This window comes from Ovis aries, chromosome 23 (genome assembly GCF_016772045.2).
Source record: "Ovis aries strain OAR_USU_Benz2616 breed Rambouillet chromosome 23, ARS-UI_Ramb_v3.0, whole genome shotgun sequence".
Classification (NCBI taxonomy): Eukaryota; Metazoa; Chordata; class Mammalia; order Artiodactyla; family Bovidae; genus Ovis; species Ovis aries.
Genome location: NC_056076.1, coordinates 20,529,373 through 20,550,573, shown reverse-complemented (window position 1 = coordinate 20,550,573; position 21,201 = coordinate 20,529,373). Strand labels below are relative to the sequence as shown.

Genomic DNA, 21,201 nt, shown 5'->3' with positions numbered 1-21,201 from the left:
CATTATTCTAGTACTTTTCAAAGTAGTTGATTAAGATGCAACAAAGGGAACTGGATAATATTGAGTGATATTTTATGCTAGCTCTTGCAGAGCCAGAAATTACATCTTTATTCACTCCATGGTATACCTTGCCCTCTAATTTTAATATATTGAATAATTATACAGATATTAAAACTATCATCTTGTTATAAAAAAGCTGCAATAAAATAAAATCCCTGTTTGACACTCCCGCTCCTTCTCCATACACACACTGTTTATGTTAGGGTAGAGTTTGTTTATTTTTAACTTTTCATTTTGAAATTATGTATGACTTAGAGAAAAGTTGCCAAGCTAGAATTTCCATATATTCTTTACTCCTCTTTCCATACTGTTAACATATGCGTTACCATAGTACAGTTATCCGGAGAAGGCAATGGCAACCCACTCCAGCACTCTTGCCTGGAAAATCCCATGGACGGAGGAGCCTGGTAGGCTACAGTCCATGGGGTCGCAAGAAGTCGGACACAACTGAGCGACTTCACTTCGCTCACTTCATACTTTATCACTGAAGAAGAACATGGCAACCCACTCTAGTATTCTTGCCTGGAGAATCCCATGGATAGAAGAGCCTGGCGGGCCATGGTCCATGGGGTCACAGAGAGTTGGACATGACTGAAGTGCTTGAGCACGAGTATGGTTATGAATACTAAGAAATAACCAGTGGTGCAGCACTATCGACTGAAATACAGACTTCACTTGCATTTGACCAATCTTATGTCACTGATAGCGTTTTTCAGTTCAGTGTGTTAGTCATTCAGTTATCTCTGGCTCTTTGTGACCCCATGGACTGTAGCCCACCAAGTTCATTTGTCCATGGAATTCTCCAGGCAAGCATACCGGAGTAGGTGGCATTCACTTCTCCAGGGGATCTTCCCCACCAAGGAATCAAACCTGGGCCTCCTGCATTGTAGGCAGATTTTTTACCATCTAAGCTACTAGGGAAGTCTCATTCAGTAGCTCACATAACATTTAGTATCTCACATCATATTTAGTGGTCACATCTCCTTCAGTTTAGTTCAGTTCACTTCAGTCGCTCAGTCGTGTCCGACTCTTTGCGACCCCATGAATCGCAGCATGCCAGGCCTCCCTGTCCATCACCAAATCCCGGAGTTCACTCAGACTCACATCCATCAAGTCAGTGATGCCATCCAGCCATCTCATCTTCTGTTGTCCCCTTCTTCTCCTTCCCTCAATCCCTCCCAGCATCAAAGTCTTTTCCAGTGAGTCAACTCTTCGCATGAGGTGGCCAAAGTTCTGGAGTTTCAGCTTTAGCATCATTCCTTCCAAAGAAATCCCAGGGCAGATCTCCTTCAGAATGGACTGGTTGGATCTCCTTGCAGTCCAAGGGACTCTCAAGAGTCTTCTCCAATACCACAGTTCAAACGCATCAATTCTTAAGCGCTCAGCCTTCTTCACAGTCCAACTCTCACATCCATACATGACCACAGGAAAAACCATAGCCTTGACTAGACGGACCTTAGTCGGCAAAGTAATGTCTCTGCTTTTCAATATGCTATCTAGGTTGGTCCTTCCAAGGAGTAAGTGTTTTTTAATTTCATGGCTGCAATCACCATCTGCAGTGATTTTGGAGCCCCCAAAAATAAAGTCTGACACTGTTTCCACTGTTTCCCCATCTATTTCCCATGAAGTGATGGGACCGGATGCCATGATCTTCGTTTTCTGCATGTTGAGCTTTGAGCCAACTTTTTCACTCTCCTCTTTTACTTTCATCAAGAGGCTTTTGAGTTCCTCTTCACTTTCTGCCATAAGGGTGGTGTCATCTGCATATCTGAGGTTATTGATATTTCTCCCAGCAATCTTGATTCCAGCTTGTGTTTCTTCCAGTCCAGCATTTCTCATGATGTATTCTGCATATAAGTAAAATAAGCTGGGTGACAATATACAGCCTTGACGTACTCCTTTTCCTATTTGGAACCAGTCTGTTGTTCCATGTCCAGTTCTAACTGTTGCTTCCTGGCCTGCATGCAGATTTCTCCTTAGTCTTCGCTAATCTGTGATAGTTCTTTGATCCTTCATAACCTTGACACTAATCAGATATTTTGTTCACTGTCTTTCAATATGGATTTATTCTAGTGTTTTCTCTTTATTAGATTCAGATTAGGCATTTTTGGTAAGAACATCAGAGAAGTGATGTGCCTTTCCAGTATGTCATAGCAGGGGCTACCTGAAATTGTATGTCTTTTTCCTGATGATACTGACCTTGACCACTTGATTAAGGACTGATGCTGAAGCTGAAACTCCAGTACTTTGGCCACCTGATGCAAAGGTCTGACTCATTTGAAAAGACCCTGATGCTGGGAAAGATTAAAGGCGGGAGGAGAAGGGGACAACAGAGGATGAGATGGTTGGATGGTATCACCAACTTGATGGATATGAGTTTGAGTAAGCTTCAGGAGTTGGTGATAAACAGGGAAACCTGGCATGCTGCAGTCCATGGGGTCACAAAGAGTCTACATGACTGAGTGACTGAACTGAATTGAACCTGACTAAGGTGCCTTCTGGGAGGGATTGGGGGCAGGAGGAGAAGGGGACGACAGAGGATAAGATGGCTGGATGGCATCACTGACTCGATGGACGTGAGTCTGAGTGAACTCCAGGAGTTGGTGATGGACAGGAAGGCCTGGCGTGCTGCAGTCCATGGGGTCGCAAAGAGTCGGACACGACTGAGCGACTGAACTGAACTGAACTGAAGGTGGCTTCTGCCAGGTTTTTCTACTGTTAAGTTTTTCTCTTTTTAAATCAATACCGAGTTAAATAAGGAGGTCATTAGGCTTAAGAGGCTTCAATTCCTTAGTAGCCTAAATAAGCAAACCAAAACCTATCAGTGCTTTAACGTTAAGAAATGAAAACCTAAGGATAACACATCACAAACAGCCACCTAGGCTTTCCTAAATAAGGCAGCTGCTTACACTGTAGCCAAACAAATACTCTCCTTGCTTGGCTTCCAACTCCTCTCTATAAAAATCTCTTTCCTAGCTCCTGTGGGTAATGTAATAATGCCTCAGTTTATTTCTTAATATTAATAAAGATCATAGTTTTATGGGTTATTGTCTAAACTTATTTATTTTGTTCTTAGAATTGTTCCAGCTTTGAAAATTGGGAGATGTTAGGAGAATAAGAGTTTTCAAAAATAAATTGAGACATATTATATTTTTAAGGCTTTATTTGAGCAAAAATCCAACAATTAAGCCCTAAGCTGAAAGTGGTGAGGAGGCCTTACTGCTCAAGAGTGAGGGAAGAGTGAGAGAGCAGGCTAGCCTGCTTTATTATAAAGCAGGCTCAGAAGCAAAGCTAGATGAGTATTTGATTGGCTGTAACTCCATGGTAGTGGTTCAGTTACTAAGTCGTGTCCAACTCTTGCGACCCCATGGACAGAAGAGCCTGGCAGGCTACAGTGCATGGAATTCTGCAGGCAAGGATACTGGAGAGGGTTGCCTTTTCCTTCTCCAGGGGATCTTCCCAACCCAGGAATCGAACCCTGGTCTTCTGTATCGTAGGCAGATTCTTTACCTGTAGCTTAAGTGGTTGCCTTATTTGGGAAAAAGTAGGTGGCTGTTTGTGATAGGTGGTTCTTAGATTTTGATTTCTTCTCCTTGAGGCATTATAGGCATAGATTTAGCTTACTTAAGTAGGCTGCTAAGGTACTAGAAGCACCTCAGTCTAATGGCCTCCTTGGTTAATTTATTTAACAGGAGCAAAACCAGATATATAAATATGTTTAAATAATTGTAAAGCTAAGTGTAAATGGCTGTAGAGATTGTTGCTCTCAACCTTACACTTAAAAATAAGGTGAAACAAACTGCAAGCTCTGGACATTTCTTGAAAGAGAGAGCTCAATTTAACCAACTCAGAATCTCCAGAGAGATGCATACTTACAGGAAAAGATGAGATATGAGCATTAGCTTATGTGGGCAGCCACCTCTGAAAATCGGTGAGAGCATTTCAGTTACATAGGCAACAAATTGGTAGAGGCCAGATGTGGGCAGGTTAAAATGGGGAGCCTCCTAGGGCAGCAATATAGGAGCAGCTTGAGTTCTTTTGCAGAATATCTCCACAGGCCCCACTTGATGAGAGCTCTGTTGACCTATCCCTCTTGGCACAGGCCTAGGAGGAGGAACAGCAGTTGTTATGGAAGGGGTACAGAATATTTTCTGGATCCTTCTTCTGTATCTTTTCTATGTAGCAATAACCATAAGTTTAGAAAGAGGGTTTCCTTAAAATACAGTCCTTATGATACTGGTAAAAACCACTGAAGCTGGGGATAGGCAGAAAATAACTTGGGTGCAGGACAGGGTTACATGCTGATATCAGAACTATAGAAAAGAAACAGAAGCATTTCTAAGACTCAGGTATCCAGGGTCTGATCAGCACAAGCCTAATGAGAATAATAGAGAACACCACTTCAATAATAGAGATTCCCATGGCTAGACTAATAAGTATCTAATAAAATAACAATTCACTACTAATGAGAACTTCACAAGATACAGACCCCTCTAGAAGGGAAGACCAAAAGCTAAGTGTGGGGGCAGACATTGTAGAAACATCTGGTCCACCTGAGGGGGTGTATCCCTAGAGAAATTTGGAGCCTGTGGTGTACTGAGGGGAACGACGGTGACAGTAAACCTTAAACCTGCCTAACATGTAACTAGATAAACAACCCCTATGCTACACACCTGGCCAAAGGAAGTCTGCCGTTGCCAAGCAGAGAGATTATTTGCTTCAGTCTCTACTGTCCTATTGAGGATATCCAGATAACAATAAAACTGCGAGTATATGAAAAAGCAAGATAAAACATCATGTTGGAAAGAGATAAAGCAACAGAAGAAGCAGATGCAGGTGGAATGATCTGAGGCATTTAAAATGACTGATTAATATGTAAAAGTCTGTATTAGCTATCTGTGGCTACCTAACATAATCATAAAATTTTAGCAGTTTAGAATACTAGTAAGCTTCCTAGAGGCCCTATTGTTTGAGAGGATTTGTGAGAACCAGTCTTAATCTCTTTAAAGTGCTTTTTGTTTGACTCTATTGAGGCATCAACTTTGATCTTTCTGAGGTCTTAAACAGAAGTTATTACCTTGGTTGTATCTCCAGAGTTTGTTTTTCTTGGCAGTGTCCTGGTTTTTCAGTCTACTAAGAAAACATTTAGTTTTAGCAGTTTTACTCTCTGGAGAAGGCTGAGCATTTTTGAAACTGAAAATCCTGCCTCATTTTTGTTTAAATAGCCTTTCCTTCAACTTCTCTCTCGCTCTTCTCCCAATTTACTATAAACACAAGGATGAAACCAGCCAGCACTTACTTGGAAGCCTCCTTAGGTAGATCAGTTACTCAGTTTATTAGGCATATTTCCTCCTTTCCCTATTTCTAAGGATGTTGGTAAATTTTCTGCCATCACATGTCATACTTTCTCTTCCTACAGTTTCCAGGTATGTCTTCTTCAGACTGAGTTTCTAGAGGCCTCCCTTAGTTTTTTTTTTCAAGGGCCTTTCCATATGGTAGATTACTACTTGGCAACTGGCTCCTATCAGAGTGAGCCAAAGTAATCAAAAACAAAAGTCACTATATTTTGGTAACCTAATTTCAGAAGTTATGTTTAGTTAATTTTGATAGTCACTAGGTCAGCCCATACTCAAGGGGAGGGAATTAAAGAAGAGCAAGAGTCAGGGATTACTAGGACCCATTTTAGAGGCTGGCTATCACAGTAACATTGTCATTTTTCTAAATTTACTTGTTCTAATATATTTTCTGTGATTCCTTAATAATTTTACATATATAATCATATCACTGACACATAAAATTTTACCTATTCCCAATCTGAATGCATTTTATTTTTTTTCATTATTGCACTGGCCACGACCTCTAGTCATTATTGAACAGAAGTAGTAATGGTTGACACTCCTGACTTATACCTGAAGTACAAGGAAGGGGACAAAGTGGGTTTTTTTCATCCTTACAGATATGTATATATGAGATGCTATATGTATATGTACATATGCATATGTATTTTTGAACATATACATATGTATATATAATATGATATATGAGAAAAGAAGAGAGAAGGCAAAGAAGAAAGGGAAAGATATACTCAACTGAATGCAGAGTTCTATAAATATCAAGGAGAGACACAAAAGCCTTTTTAAGTGAACAATGCAAGGAAATAGAGGAGAACAATAGAATGGGAATCCTAGAATGGGATCCTAGAGATCTCTTTAGGAAAATTGGGCACAATAAAGGTCAAAGATGGCACAATAAAGGACAGAAATGGCAAGGACCTAACAGAAGCAGAGGAGATTAAGAAGAGGTGACAAGAATATACAGAAGAACTGTACTAGAAGAAGTATACATAGAAGTATAACTATATTATACTTGTTTATCCAGTAGTCATGTACAGATGTGAGAGTTAGACCATAAAGAAGGCTGAGTGCCAAAGATTTGATGCTTTCGAATTGTGGTGCTGTAGAAGACTCTTGAGAGTCCCTTGGACTCCAAGGAGATCAAACCAGTCAGTCCTAACAGAAATCAACCCTGAATATTCATTGGAAGGACATGCTGGAGCTCTAATACTTTGGCCACCTGATGAGAAGAGCTGACTCACTGGAAAAGACCCTGATGCTGGGAAAGATTGAAGGTGTAAGGAGAAGGGGGCAGCAGAAGATTAGATGGTTAGATGGCATCACTGACTCAATGGACATGAGTTTGAGCAAACTCTGGGAGATAATGAAGGACAGGGAAGCCTGGTGTAGTTCATGGGGTCGCAAAGAGTTGTACGTGACTTAGCAACTGAATGACAACAGATATGATGTTTTATGGATATTCCTTATTAGACTGAAGAAATTCCTAAGTTGTTGAAGAGTTTTTATGCCCTTTTTGCATTTAGAGATGATCATGTAAGAGTCCTCCTTTATTCTGTTATATATCATACTGCCTCTTATGCTTTGTTCCTTGGAAAATGTGTTTTAAGTCTTTTAAAACATGAATTTTTATTAATTTTCTGTCTACCTAATCTTTCATCTTGTATTCAGATTCATTTTTGTCATTTCCATTTTTGATGTCTAAACTATTATATTAATTTTAGGGTAAATCATGTTTTCTACCTTTTATCTCAGATTTCTTATTTCACCTAGAGTCTTGAACCACTTATACTTAAAGGGAAAGAAAGTCATTCCTTAATAGGAATAGAATATGCAGTTCAATTCTCTTTTATTTTTTTTAAGTCAGACTCTCTTTTTAATTAATTGCTTATTTGTTTTTGTTTGTGCTGGGTCTTCACTGCAGCTTGCAGGCTTTCTCTAGTTGCAGTGAGCGTGGGTTACTCTTTGTTGTGATGCATGGGCGTCTCATTATGATGACGTCTCTTGTTGTGGAGCACAAGCCCTAGGTGCACGGGGCTCAGGAATTGCAGTGCATGGGCACAGTAATTGCAGCTTGTGGGCTCTAGAGCATGTGCTCAGTAGTTGTGGTGCTCAGGCTTAGTTGACCCATGGCATGTGAAGTCTTACCTGACCAGAAGTTGAACCCATGTCCCCTGAATTGGCAGGTGGATTCTTAACCACTGGACCACCAGGGAAATCCTGATTCTTTTTAAGATTTTCTATTTTTTCACTTTTTAAAATTGAAGTATTATCTGTACAATATTGTATGTTTCAAAAGTACAACATAGTAATTCCCAATTTTAATGGTAATATTCTATTTATTGTATTATGATACATTACCTGTAATTCCTTGTGTTGTGCAGTATATCCTTGTAGCTTATTTATTTTAAAAGTAGTAGTTTGTACTTCTAAATCCTTTACCGCTTGCTTGTCCTTCCTCCCTTCCCTCTCCTCTTCCCTTTCCTCATTGGTAACCATTAGTTTGTTCTGTGTATCTGTGAGTTTCTGTCTTTTTTGCTATATTTTCTAGTGCTTTATTTTTTAGATTCTACCTGTAAGGTAATATCATACATATTTGTCATTTTCTGGTTTATTTCACTTAGAATAATATCTTCCAAATCTATTTATGTTGTTGCAAATGGCAAAGTCACATTTTTTTATGTCTGAAAAGTGTTCCATTTTGATAGTCAAGTGATACATAGACTTTCACTTTTTTCATACATATTTACCATGTCTTATTTATGCATTCTGGATGCTAAAGTTGCCTCCATATCTTGGCATTTGTAAATAGCACTTCAGTGAACACTGAGGTGCATGTATCTTTTCAAATTAGTGTTTTTGTTTTGCTTTCTGATATATACCCAGGAGTGGATTATTGGGCTATATGTTAGCTCTATTTTTAGTATTTTGAGAAACCTTTATAATATTTTGCACAGTAACTGTACCAATTTACATTCCCACCAGAAGTATATGAAGGTTCTCTTTTCTCTGAATCCTTGATAACTTTTGTTACTTGTTTTCTTTTCGATGATAGCCATTCTGAAAAGTGTGATATCTTACTGTGGCTTAAATTTGCATTTCCCTGATAATCAACAATATTTAGAATCTTTTCTATGTGCCTCTTGGCCATCTGTATGTCTTCTTTGGAAAAATATCTATTCAGATCTCCTGACCTTTTTTTAATCAGTTTTTTTTTATGTTGTATGAGCTGTTCATATATTTTGAATATTAACACCTTATCAGGTATATCATTTGCAAATATTTTCTCCCATTAGTGGATTATCTTTATATTTTGTGAATGGTTTCCTTTGCTGTGCAAAAGCTTGTAAGTTTAATTAGATCCCATTTGTTTATTTTTGCTTTTGTTTCTTTTGTTTTAGAGGATAGATCCATATTGTTAGGATCTATGCTAGTAAAGTAATGATCAAAATTCTCCAAGCCAGGCTTCAGCAATACGTGAACCGTGAACTTCCAGACATTCAAGCTGGTTTTAGAAAAGGCAGAGGAACCAGAGATCAAATTGCCAACATCCGCTGGATCATGGAAAAAGCAAGAGAGTTCCAGAAAAACATCTATTTCTGCTTTATTGACTATGCCAAAGCCTTTGACTGTGTGGATCACAATAAACTGTGGAAAATCCTGAAAGAGATGGGAATACCAGACCACCTAACCTGCCTCTTGAGAAATCTGTATGCAGGTCAGGAAGCAACAGTTAGAACTGGACATGGAACAACAGACTGGTTCCAAATAGGAAAAGGAGTACGTCAAGGCTGTATATTGTCCCCCTGCTTATTTAACTTATATGCAGAGTACATCATGAGAAACGCTGGGCTGGAAGAAGCACAAGCTGGAATCAAGATTGCCAGGAGAAATATCAATCACCTCAGATATGCAGATGACATCACCCTTATGGCAGAAAGTGAAGAGGAACTAAAAAACCTCTTGATGAAAGTGAAAGAGGAGAGTGAAAAAGTTGGCTTAAAGCTCAACATTCAGTAAACGAAGATCATGGCATCCGGTCCCATCACTTCATGAGAAATAGATGGGGAAACAGTGGAAACAGTGTCAGACTTTATTTTGGGGGGCTCCGAAATCACTGCAGATGGTGATTGCAGCCATGAAATTAAAAGACACTTACTCCTTGGAAGGAAAGCTGTGATCAACCTAGATAGTATATTCAAAAACAGAGACATTACTTTGCCGACTAAGGTCTGTCTAGTCAAGGCTGTGATTTTTCCAGTAGTCATGTATGGATGTGAGAGTTGGACTGTGAAGAAGGCTGAGCGCCGAAGAATTGATGCGTTTGAACTGTGGTGTTGGAGAAGACTCTTGAAAGTCCCTTGGACTGCAAGGAGATCCAACCAGTCCATTCTGAAGGAGATCAACCCTGGGATTTCTTTGGAAGAAATGATGCTAAAGCTGAAACTCCAGTACTTTGGCCACCTCATGCGTAGAGTTGACTCATTGGAAAAGACTCTGATTCTGGGAGGGATTGGGGGCAGGAGGAGAAGGGGACAACTGAGGATAAGATGGCTGGATGGCATCACTGACTCGATGGATGCGAGTCTGAGTGAACTCCAGGAGTTGGTGATGGACAGGGAGGCCTGGCATGCTGCGATTCATGGGGTCGCAAAGAGTCGGACACAACTGAGCGATTGAACTGAACTGAATCCCAAAGTGGTTGTGGCTATATTTTCTTCTAGGAGTTTTATGGTCTCCAGTATTACATTTAGGTCTTTAATCCATTTTGAGTTTATTTTTGTATATGGCGTTAGAAAATGTCTAATTTCTTTGTTTTGCATGTAGTTGCCTAGTTTTCCCAGATCCATTTACTGAAGAGACTATTTTTTATCCTTTGTATATTCTTGCCTCCTTTGTTGTAGATTAACTGACTGTAAGTGCATAGGTTTATTTATCAATTCTTTATTCTGTTCCATTGATCTGTGTGTATTTTTTTCTTTGAGCCCCATTCTGTTTTGATTAGTGTAGTTCTGTATTAATGGTATAGTCTAAAGTAAGAGTGTGTTGCCGCCAGCTCTATTCTTTTTCAAGATTGTTTTGGCCATTCAAGGTCTTTTGTGTTTCCATACAGTTTTTTGAATTATTTGTTCTAGTTCTTTGAAATGCCCTCTGTATTTTGATAGGGATTGCACTGAGTCTGTAAAGTGCCTTGGGTAGTACAGTCATTTTAACAATATTAATTCTTCCAGCCCATGAACATCACATATCTTTCCATTTGTTTGTGTTGTCCTCAGTTTATTTCATTAGTATCTTATGGTTTTTCAAGTACAGAAACCATTTTATTGTTTTAGTTGCTCAGTCATATCCAACTCTTTGCAACCCCCTGGACTGTAGCCCGCCAGGCCCCTCTATCCATGGGGTTTCTCAGGCAAGAATACTGGCGTGGGTTGCCATTTCCAGGGAAGATCACATCCCTGGGATCTTCCTGACTCAGGGATCAAACCTGTGTCTCCTGCATTGGCAGGCAAATTCTTTACCTCAGAGCCACCAGGGAAGTCCCATTTTGCCTCTTAGGTTGGTTTATTCTTGGTTTTTAAAAATCTGTTGATGCACTTGTAAATAGGATTTTTTCCTTATTTTCTGTTTCTGAAGTTTGTTTGTGTATAGAATGTGACATATTTTGGGATATTATTTTTGTATGTTGCAGCTTTACTGAAATTGATGCATTCTAGTAGTTTTTTGGTGATGTTTTTCAGATTTTCTGTATATTTTCATGTCATCTAGTTTTACTTCTTCCCAATTTAGATTCCTCTGATTTCTTTTTCTATTTTTTTTCTAGTGTATTCACAGAGTTGTACAGTCATTACCAAAATCAGTTTTATAACATTCTCATTATGTCAGAATCCATGTACCATTACATCCTGTACCCATTAGCAGTCATTCTCACTTCTTACAAACCTTGCTGGCCTTAGACAGCCACTCTAGGTTTGTTTAGACAACAAAACTCACTGAGTTTGTGTCTCAGTGAATTTGCCTATTCTAGGTATTTTGTCGCTAAGTCGTCTCCAACTCTGCGACCCTATAAACTGCAGCACACCTGGCTTCCCTGTCCTTCACCATCTCCCTGAGTTTGCTCAGACTCATGTGCGTTGAGTCAGTGATACCATCCAACCATCCCATCCTTTGTTGCCCCTTCTCCTCTTGCCCTCAAGCTTTCCCAAGATCACAGTTTTTTTCCAGTGAGTCAACTCTTCGCATCAGGTGGCCAAAGTATTCGAGCTTCAGCATCAGTCCTTCCATTGAATATTCAGGGTTGATTTCCGTTAGGATTGACTAGTTTGATCTCCTTGCTGTCCAACAGACTCAAGTCTTCCCCAGCACCACAATTTGAAAGTATCAGTTCTTCAGTACTCAGTCTTCTTCATGGTCTAACTCTCACATCCATACATGACTACTGGAAAACCATAACTTTGACTATACAGATAATATACATATAATATGTAGTCTTTTAAACTAGTTTCTTTAATTTAGCATGATGACTTCAAGGTTTATTCCTGTGGCAGCATGTATTGGTACCCCATTTCTATTTATTGCCAAATAATATTAAATTTCATAGATAGCACAACATTTAACTTATCTATTCATTTGTTGATGGCATTTGGGTTACTTGTACTTTCTGATTTTGGGTAATGATGCTGTGAACATGTCTGTATAAGTTTTTGTGTGGATATAAGTTTTGTTTCTCTTGGATATATATCTAGGAATGCTGGTTGAAATAGTAACTCTTTATTTAACTTTTTGAAGAACTGCCAGACTATTTTCCAGAGTGGCTGCACTTTTTTCCGTTTCCACCAGAAATCTGTGAAGATTTTCATCTGTCCTCTAACCTAATGGCTGATAGTGTTGAACATCTTTCCATGTGCTTTTTGCCTATTTGTGTATCTTCTTTGAAGACATATCTATTCAGATCCTTTCAAATTGGGTTGTCTTCTTATTTTTGGCTTCTCAATGTTCTTTATATATTCCATTTACAAGTCCTTTATCAGATATATTATTTGCAAAAATTTGATCCTATTCTTTGCATTTTTTGTTTAATTTTGATAAAGTCCAATTTATTTTTTGTTTTTGTTGTTGCTGGTGTTTTTGGTGTTATATCAAAGAAACCATTGCCTAATTCAAGGTCATGAAGATGTATGCCTATGTTTTCTTACACGAGTTTATAGTTTTTACTCTCACATTTTGATCTTTAATTCATTTAGAGCTAATTTTTATAAGTGATTTGAGTTATAGGGGCCCAAATTCATTCTTTTGCATGTGTACAGAAAGTTGTCCCTATGCTACATGTTGAAAAGACAATTCTTTCTCTTTGATTATCTTGGTGCTCTTGGTAAACTGATTGAAAATTCAGTTTACTATAAAAGTGTTTATTTATGTTCTGTACACCTATATATCTGGTCTTATGACAGTACTGCAGTTACTTGATTATTGCAGTTTTGAAGTAAATTTTTAAATTGGCAAGTGTGAAATTCCCATGTTTTTCTCCTTTTCCAGGAATATTTTAGGTATTCTGAGTCGCTTTCTATATGAGTTCTAGGATTGGATCAACTTGTCAATTTCTGCAGATAAACCTGCTGAGATTTTAATAGAGATTGAGTTGAATTTGAAGATTGATGTGGGGAATATTGCCATCTTAACAATATTAAGTCTTCCAGTCATGAACATGAAATGTCTTGCCATTTATATAGGCGTTTAATGTCTTTTCACCATATTTTTATAGTTTTCAATGGACTCATCTTCCTTCTTCTCTTGAATTTATTCCTTTGTGTTTTATTTTTCTTGATGCAAATATTCATGGAATTTTTTCCTTAATTTTTTGGGAGGTTGTTTACTTCCTGTGTATAAACATATAATTGACTTTATATATTAATCTTTTATCATGTAACCTCACTGGACTCCTTTATTAGCTCTAATGGCAACCACTCCAGTGATCTTTCCTGGAGAATCCCAGGGACAGGGGAGCCTAGTGGGCTGCCATCTATGGGGTCGCACAGAATCGGACACGACTGAAGTGACTTAGCAGCAGCAGCAGTTTTTAAGTGGATATTTTAGATTTTCTGTGTATAAAATCATGTCATATAAAATAGAAATGGTTTCACTTCTTCCTTTATAATCTAGACATATTTTATATCTTTTCCCTACCTAATTGCTGACTATAATCTGTTAATATAAAGTAGAATTGGAGTAGCAGGAGCAGACATTTCTTGACTTGTTTGTGATCATAGAATAAAAGCACAGTCTTTTATGTATATGTGTGTATTTAATGATGGAAGCCCTTCTTTTTCACCATCCATTTACATTTGCTCGAAAACAATATATCCCTTTCTGTCTGCTAGGTATCCTATGAAATCTAGGATATCTGATCTCTAAATTTTACCCACTGAGTTAATACTGAGAGTTTATGAAATGCAACCAGCATTCTCTGCTTTGAAATGTGAGATCAGTCAGGGAAAGAAATTTATCTGATTGACCATTGCGTGAGCCTTAATCAGTTCTCTTTGGGTTAGAAACTTTGCTGCCTTGACCTTGTCTTTCATATTAGTGTGAAAGTACCCTTTTCTGGAGTACCTGGAAGAACACTGGGGGTATATAAAACGATAAAGTAAATCTCTTTCTTGAACATTAGTTTTACTAAAAAGTAAAGAATAGATGAACGTGGGGAAACTTTTTTATATTAAAACAGAAAAGATTGTTTTATTGAGTAAAATAAAAAAATATTTAGGAATGTTTAAGCTAAAACATAAGGCTTCACGTAAATTCAGGCCTTTTGGCTTGATTCTCAGCCCAACCGTGCAACTCTTAAGTGTATGAATTCTCTGTTATTGTTAGATAAAAAGACTACAATTTGTGGATGTTATTGAGAAGTACTCTGGGACATTAAACAAATGTTGAAATGGTGATTTCTTACTTTATGAACAGACTATTGTCCTTCTTGTAAATAATTAACAGACCAACACTGGGAATATCCTCTTGTCCAGAGTTTTTAACTTTCTATCCTATTAGTCAAATATTTCCTTTTGTTGTGTGTATTTAGATTCTTGTTTTGTTAACTAGCTTATTGCTATACTCTAAATTAGATAGAAGATTAGGTATTTTTATGTTACTTTGTGGTCTGAGAATGCTTTGATAAAAAATGTAGGTCATGATACCAGATAATTTCTCATGTATGTACCTCATGGGAAATATTGAACATAAATTAAATAGGAAGACATATTTCAGAGTGGATATAAAATCTTGAGTTTGTTTTATTGGCAAGCCCTCAGCATTTAAGACTGTATTAATATAATTGCTCTTATTAACTATGCTAATAGGCCACAGAGAAGCCATGCATATCTTTAGATAGGCCTATAGAAGTATTGCCTTTTGTGCTTAACACAGCTTGTTAATTTTATAGCCTTCCAGAACATAATAATAGCTAATGGGTAGTCTGATCATAGTGCATAAGAGAAAAGATTTTATTTTTTTAAAAAAGCTCTGTTTGAATAGTGTAGCAACAAAATTTTCAAACATCTCTGGAAACTAAATTTAGAGAAGAGTGGTTTTTCTAGATAGAGTACTTTAAGTTTTAGGGAAAGCTCATTATAGCCACTGGCATTATGAAATATATGTACAATCATTTTTTGCCCTTAATGATCCCTATAGTTTTCATGGATTTTCTTTACGTTCAACAAAGGGAGTAAGTAAATGTTGAGGTAGATGTTCTGACCTAGCGGGCTGTAGACATACTTTGTGAATTTACTTTGATGTTAGGTCAGTGCGATAGTGGACTTTTTTATTATTGTTTTTATGACCTTGGAAACCTTGCTTTCTTGAAGAAACAAATCTGTGGTCATTCCTCATATTTCTATGGCTTTTATGAATGGGATTAAAATGACAGTGGGCCATTGTGAGGTTCCTTTTGGATATCTCATAACTGGGTAAAGTTACTGTGATTATTTTTTCCTGTATTAGGTATTTGGCTAATATTTTTTAATGAGCAAATGAAAATAAATGTTCTCTTACCTACTTATGTATTTTCCTCTTCAGCCTTGTCTTTAAGATTTTACCAATCTACAGGGAGAGATTTTCCCGCATATTTTCTCACCTTGAGTGTTTATTTATTCTCAGCTTGCAATATATAGCAATACCTATTTCATCTTTATTTTATGCATAATTCTACAGATTCATCACTTGTTTTGTTTTATATTAACATCATGCTAAATTTTGCATTTTTACAGTTTCTAATGTCTCTTATCCCTTGACACTGCCTCTTTCAGCCTTTGACTATGGCTTTTGCATAGATTACAGTATTTATGCCTTGTACCCAACCAAATGTTTGATGATTCTTTCTTATTTCTTTGCAAATGCCCTCCATGTTTGTAAAGGACATATATAGTTTCAGTATATATAATATAGATAAAGAAATTACAGAACTTATGCTGCAAAGAATTTTTTTTGAAAGAATTTTTAAAATTGTCTAGTCTAGCCTGTTTTGCTTACAAGTGGGAATATTGATGCTCAGAGAAATAAGCATGCTTTGCCAAAGTCACCATATAATGTGGTTTTCTGATTTACAGTTTGGGGGTGTATTGGATCTGGAACAGTTTCCTACAAAGATATTTCAGAAACTGGTTGATAGATTGAAGAGGAGTAATTTGGATGATAGAATTAATTAATGGTTCAATTGTTTGGCAATTTTAGGAAAAACTTAGAGGCAGTGGAAAATTACTGTGAAACATGTTATAGTACAGATGTGGTTGAGAATACTGATAGGAAAAGGGAAGACATTGTAAAAAGATGATAACAAGAGAGGCAGGATAAATCCTCTATGTATATATGTATTTGCTCTTTGTTTAGTTTTCTGGATTCCTTATAATTGTATCAGTACAAGAGATTATCCTCTTAGAAAGAAGGGCCTGAGTCCCATTCATGAGCCTAGTAGTGTGCTACATGTAAATTATAGGAGTTGGGAAAATGATTTGAATGTCATGATAAGCAAGAGAAGATAAGCCATTTTTTTTTAAACATTCTATGCCATGCACTTTCACACAAATGAATTCAAAGATGCAGTCAACTCTTGAACATTCAAAATTCTAATTTTCATTCTGTTATCTCATTGATCTTATCGCCATCTAGCAACAAAGGAAAGGCTGTGGAGTCCATGTTATTCAGAAACTGTTCTACTAGAATACAGGTGTGGGAGGAAATACATTTAGATGCTCAGAGAAAAGATTTGGATTTCCTGTGGATTTCACTTACACATATCTCAGTGTGATCTTATAGGGTAAAATATGTTGTACTCTTTTTGGAGAATTAATTATCAGTAACATAAATTCAGAACCAACATTTCTGTTCACAGAGTACCATGAAAATTAAGATTGTCCTTTGTTAAGGTAAGTTTTAATGTTGTTATTATTTAGGTTTTTTTTTTTTTTAAGTTGGGATGCTTTTCAGAGTTAAGCATTAAAGATACATATTTTTGGTCAGTGTTTTTGACTTCATAATCCTTTTTGAACTAAGAATCGATGTGCAGACCTTTTTTATGTTAATTCCATTTTAAAATTCCCGTCCAGTCATTTATATGCTACTGAGGATTGCAGGGTATAAGTACCAGGAAAAAGTAAAATTGCCTGTGCATGTTTAGTGAAATATTTAAGTGATATATATGTTGTTTGTTTTATTGTTAGAATTTAAATAAAAGTATGGAAAAAATCTAAATCATTATGAATTGTGCCTGTTTGATAATGAAGAGATGAAATCTTTGTATTAGATATTTTCCTATCCTGGATCATAATTGGGAACCCATAAAGTATAGGACTTTCTGTATTTAAGACAATTCTGACTATTGCAAAAATTCTTAATGTAAAAATCACATACACATTTTATTACAAAGGTGTGGAAGAGTCCCTTCTGAAAGGTTAATTTGAGAAGAAATTTTAAAGATACAAAGTATCCCCGAAAAAACCAACATACTTCTGGAAGAAATCTAGTTTTGGTAAACCACAGCTGTTGGCACATATTTTATTTTATTCCATTGGGCATTTCGTTTCTTTCAGAGTAAGTGAGGAAAAGGAAGTGACAGAAGAAAGACTCAAAGCTGAGCAGGAATCATTTGAGAAGAAGATCAGGCAGTTGGAAGAACAGAATGAATTGATCATCAAAGAAAGGGAAGATATCCTTTTTGAAAGTCCTCTTTTTTAACGTTCAGAAAGTTTGACTGTTTCATGAAGAAAATGTAAACTCCAGAGAAATAATTGTTCTAATTTATAACCGAGTGTAAATCTGCATGGGCTGCCATTTCGAGGTAATCAGAACGACACTTAGCAGCATGTGCCATGGCTCCCTTCGTGCTTGATGCAGCCGTCCAGCTGTTCCCACTGCTGCTGCTATACACTGGCGCACATATTTGTCAACTCAAAGAGACAGTAAGAAACTTGGGCATTAAAATGTAGTGTTGGAACTTTATTAAATTCTGTTCCACTGCTGTAATTGAGCCCAAAACATCTTTTTCTTTGGTATTCTTTCTGGCTAAAGCTTTGACACTTCTAGGGCATTCTACTCTAATATCATTTAAAAAAATTTGTTGTAGCTTATAGATGTTGTAATTGATCGATATTTATACTACAGCATAATACCACCAAACTGTCTTCATGGAAGAGAAACTATTGGGTGTAGAATTAGAGGGGTGTAAGGGATATATGAGTTGAAATAAGTGTATTGCTGAAATTGTTTTGACTGAGTAGAATTGCTTATCTTTGAGTGTTTTTGCACTGACATTGTCAAAAAAGAGAAGTGATTGTCCCTAAAGTTAGGATACTAGATCTGCCAGGGTATGTGAATTCCTGAAGAAACCATTGTTCTTATTGTCAGTATCATAATTTATGTGACTTTAATAATTATTTTGAAGATTCTTTGAGTGTCAAAAATGATCACTTATTGACAGTACTATACCTTTGTGAAAACAAAGCAAAGAGAAGCATAAAGATAAATTAATTCACTGGGGAAAAATGCACAAAAAGTAACTATTAAAATTGAGATCTGAACTTGCATTTTTCACACAGTGGGAATGTGTGATTGCAGATTAATATAATCAGAATTCTCCAATTTGATTTGTGGAGTAGGACATTTGTTAGTTTTATGGGCCCCCCAGTTCAAAGGAGTACTTTTCCAATTCTATTTGTTCTTTAGCACTTGAGTAATCTTGAGCCTTCTCTTTTCTTTGCTTTCATTGACTCTATTGCCCTGGGTTTTCAACTCTCAGGCAGTCCCCCTTTGGTGATTTTCATCTTGATGCTTTTTTCTCTTGATTGAAACAGCACTGTTTGGTCAGAATTTACAGCTATGCTCTGCCAGTATTAATCTTTCACTTTGCAAAAGGAGTAGTGACTCAGGACGCTAGCACTTTCAGGAAGAGGTAGACCAGGAGTGCTTTTGTGTGCACTGGAGGCTCGCTTTACAGGTCTCTTACTTTCACGTAATAGTTCTGAGGATAAGTGGCCGCTGGCCTTGTAGTGGCTTAAAGTTTTCAGCGGTGGGTCTATAGAGTTCTCTTAGTTTCTTCTAATGATTGTGGGATTCCAGTTTGCAGGATGATTGCTCCAATTTCAGTTACTATGTTTGCATTAAGGCAGAAAAAAAGAGGAAGGAAGCCGTTCTGGTAGTTGTGACTCCCTGTTCGTTTTTAGAACACATGCAGTCTTTGTCAGGGCATTTCCCCCCACGCTGCCACCCAGCAGTCTTTCATGAGATACTTATTGTCCTGAACTTTATCATGTGGGCATGCTAACCTGCAGGGGAGGCTGAGAAAGTGAGCATTCAGCTTGTCCAATTTATACAGTGGGAGGCAGCAGGGAAGGGGGTTGGAAATGAAGTCAGCCTTCAACTCTGGTAGCAGAAGTAGGGGAGATTTAAATCACTTTTTGTATATGGAGGAGGTGTTGATACCTTGATCTTCCTGAGAGGGAAAAAAAAAGTATTGTGTCCAGTGGAATTGGGGCTGAGAAATAAGATGAGAGATGAAAGAGGTCGCAGACAATTTAGAAAGCCTGGCTACAGTTAGAATGGGACCTTGTTTATCTGGTGCTAGCCTTAAAAAAAAAGAAAAGTGTGGCTATATGGTAAAGCACAGTTTAGCTTTGGTGGACTATTACAGTTAGCACTCTCTGGGTCAAGATTAATTGTATGTAGTATCGAAGCAGTTGACATTCAGCATGATTATGGACAGAATAATTTCTTTTGTCAGGCTGAATATTAAGATACCCTCAGGGGATTGTAGTGACACACTATTTCCCTTTCTTTCTTAGCACATAGGTCAACGCACTGCCATGGGCCAAATCTGTCAGGTGCCAGCTAAGTGCAGCCACACACATTCGCTTATGTATCTTCCATGGCTGTTCTTGCACTGCAGCTGCAAGTGGTGGAGCTGAAATAAAGATCTTGTGGCCTGAAATATTTACTGTCTAACCCTTTACAGAAAAGTTTGCTTACTCTGATCTAAATTGTGAAATTAAAAAGTAAAGGAAAATACAAAGACTTAGACATGAATCATAGTTAGACCTGTTTTGATTTAAAGGTTTGACTTGAGTATTGTTATTGTGAGTGAAGATTGGAGTAAATGTTAGACCAGGTTCAAAAACTAAAATAGTTTAGTTAGTGTAATTGGTTTAAGATTTTTTTGAATCACCTAAAGATAAGTGGTATTTGTGGAACTTGTCAAAGAAAAGAGAAAGGAAGATATGATTAAAAAACAGTGAGATCCATGTCTTGTTTCCCAAGTGGATTGCTCAGGTATGAATCTCCTTTACCAGTATAAACCTGTCAAAGGTTAATATAGATGATTTTACTGTACATAAAACTCTGTAAAACTTAGAAACATAAAACAAGGATATAATTTAAAACAATATAATTTTAACTACAGATACATTTACCTATCATACATGAATGATTCAGACTTACATACATGAAATGAGATGATTTCAAATTATTTTAAAGCCTCTTTCTGCATGAGGAACTATATGGATTCTGATTTTTGGCATTTTAATGATGTGTTATCCTAATTTATGGGGTTCTTTTGTTGTAAAAGTCCTAGTAATAGGATTTATTGATTAATTATATGAACACAGACCAGTCCCTTAGTAGAAAAGAGTGAAGATATTTTACATGTTTGCACTTGGATCAAACTTTTGAAGGATTTGTTTTTATGCTAATTAAATAATTTATTACTAAAACATAAACACTCATAGTAGTTTTCAGTGTTTGATCAAAGAAAACTTGTTTCCTGAGAAATCAGCTATGTAAATGAATATGCCATTTACAAAGCCTAGCAATCTGATGAACCTAGTAGATTTTTCCCTAACTAAATGTGTATGAATGGGGAGGTAAATCTGAAAGGGACAGAATAATATGTCCAATAGGAGTAATTCTGAAACATGTTAGCATTTAATAGTGTAAGACACAGAGGATGTAGCCATTATAAAAGCTGATTAATATTTGAGCTGATTGTAATTCCAGAATATATGTCTCAGCTCAGGATGGTATCAAAAGCTCACAGAAGGAAAGTAAAGTCTGACTTTGCTGACTTTCCTCTTCTAACTGACTGAGCAAGGGGAGTGACAGCAAGAAAGCACAGTGGGCCTTAGAGTCTAAATCGTTTTAGTGCTGAGGAGCTGTCTGACCTTGGGAAAGCTACTGAACTTTTCTGAGTGTGTTTTCATCTATAATATATGGATAGCTAATAGTGCCTTTTTTTGCAGGCTTGTTGAAATTTGGTAGG

General features: G+C 37.1%; 1 protein-coding gene across 9 annotated transcripts in view; it reads left to right on the top strand.

Annotated features, from left to right (window-relative positions):
- The window catches only part of KIAA1328 (KIAA1328 ortholog), a 429,714-nt gene that overhangs the window by 56,818 nt on the left and 351,695 nt on the right, over nt 1–21,201 (top strand). For all 9 annotated transcript variants that reach the window (XM_042239367.2, XM_027960769.3, XM_060405327.1 and 6 more), the window contains one exon: nt 17,486–17,601. In XM_042239367.2, coding sequence (XP_042095301.1) covers nt 17,486–17,601 — 116 coding nt within the window. The remainder of the gene's footprint in view (nt 1–17,485; nt 17,602–21,201) is intronic.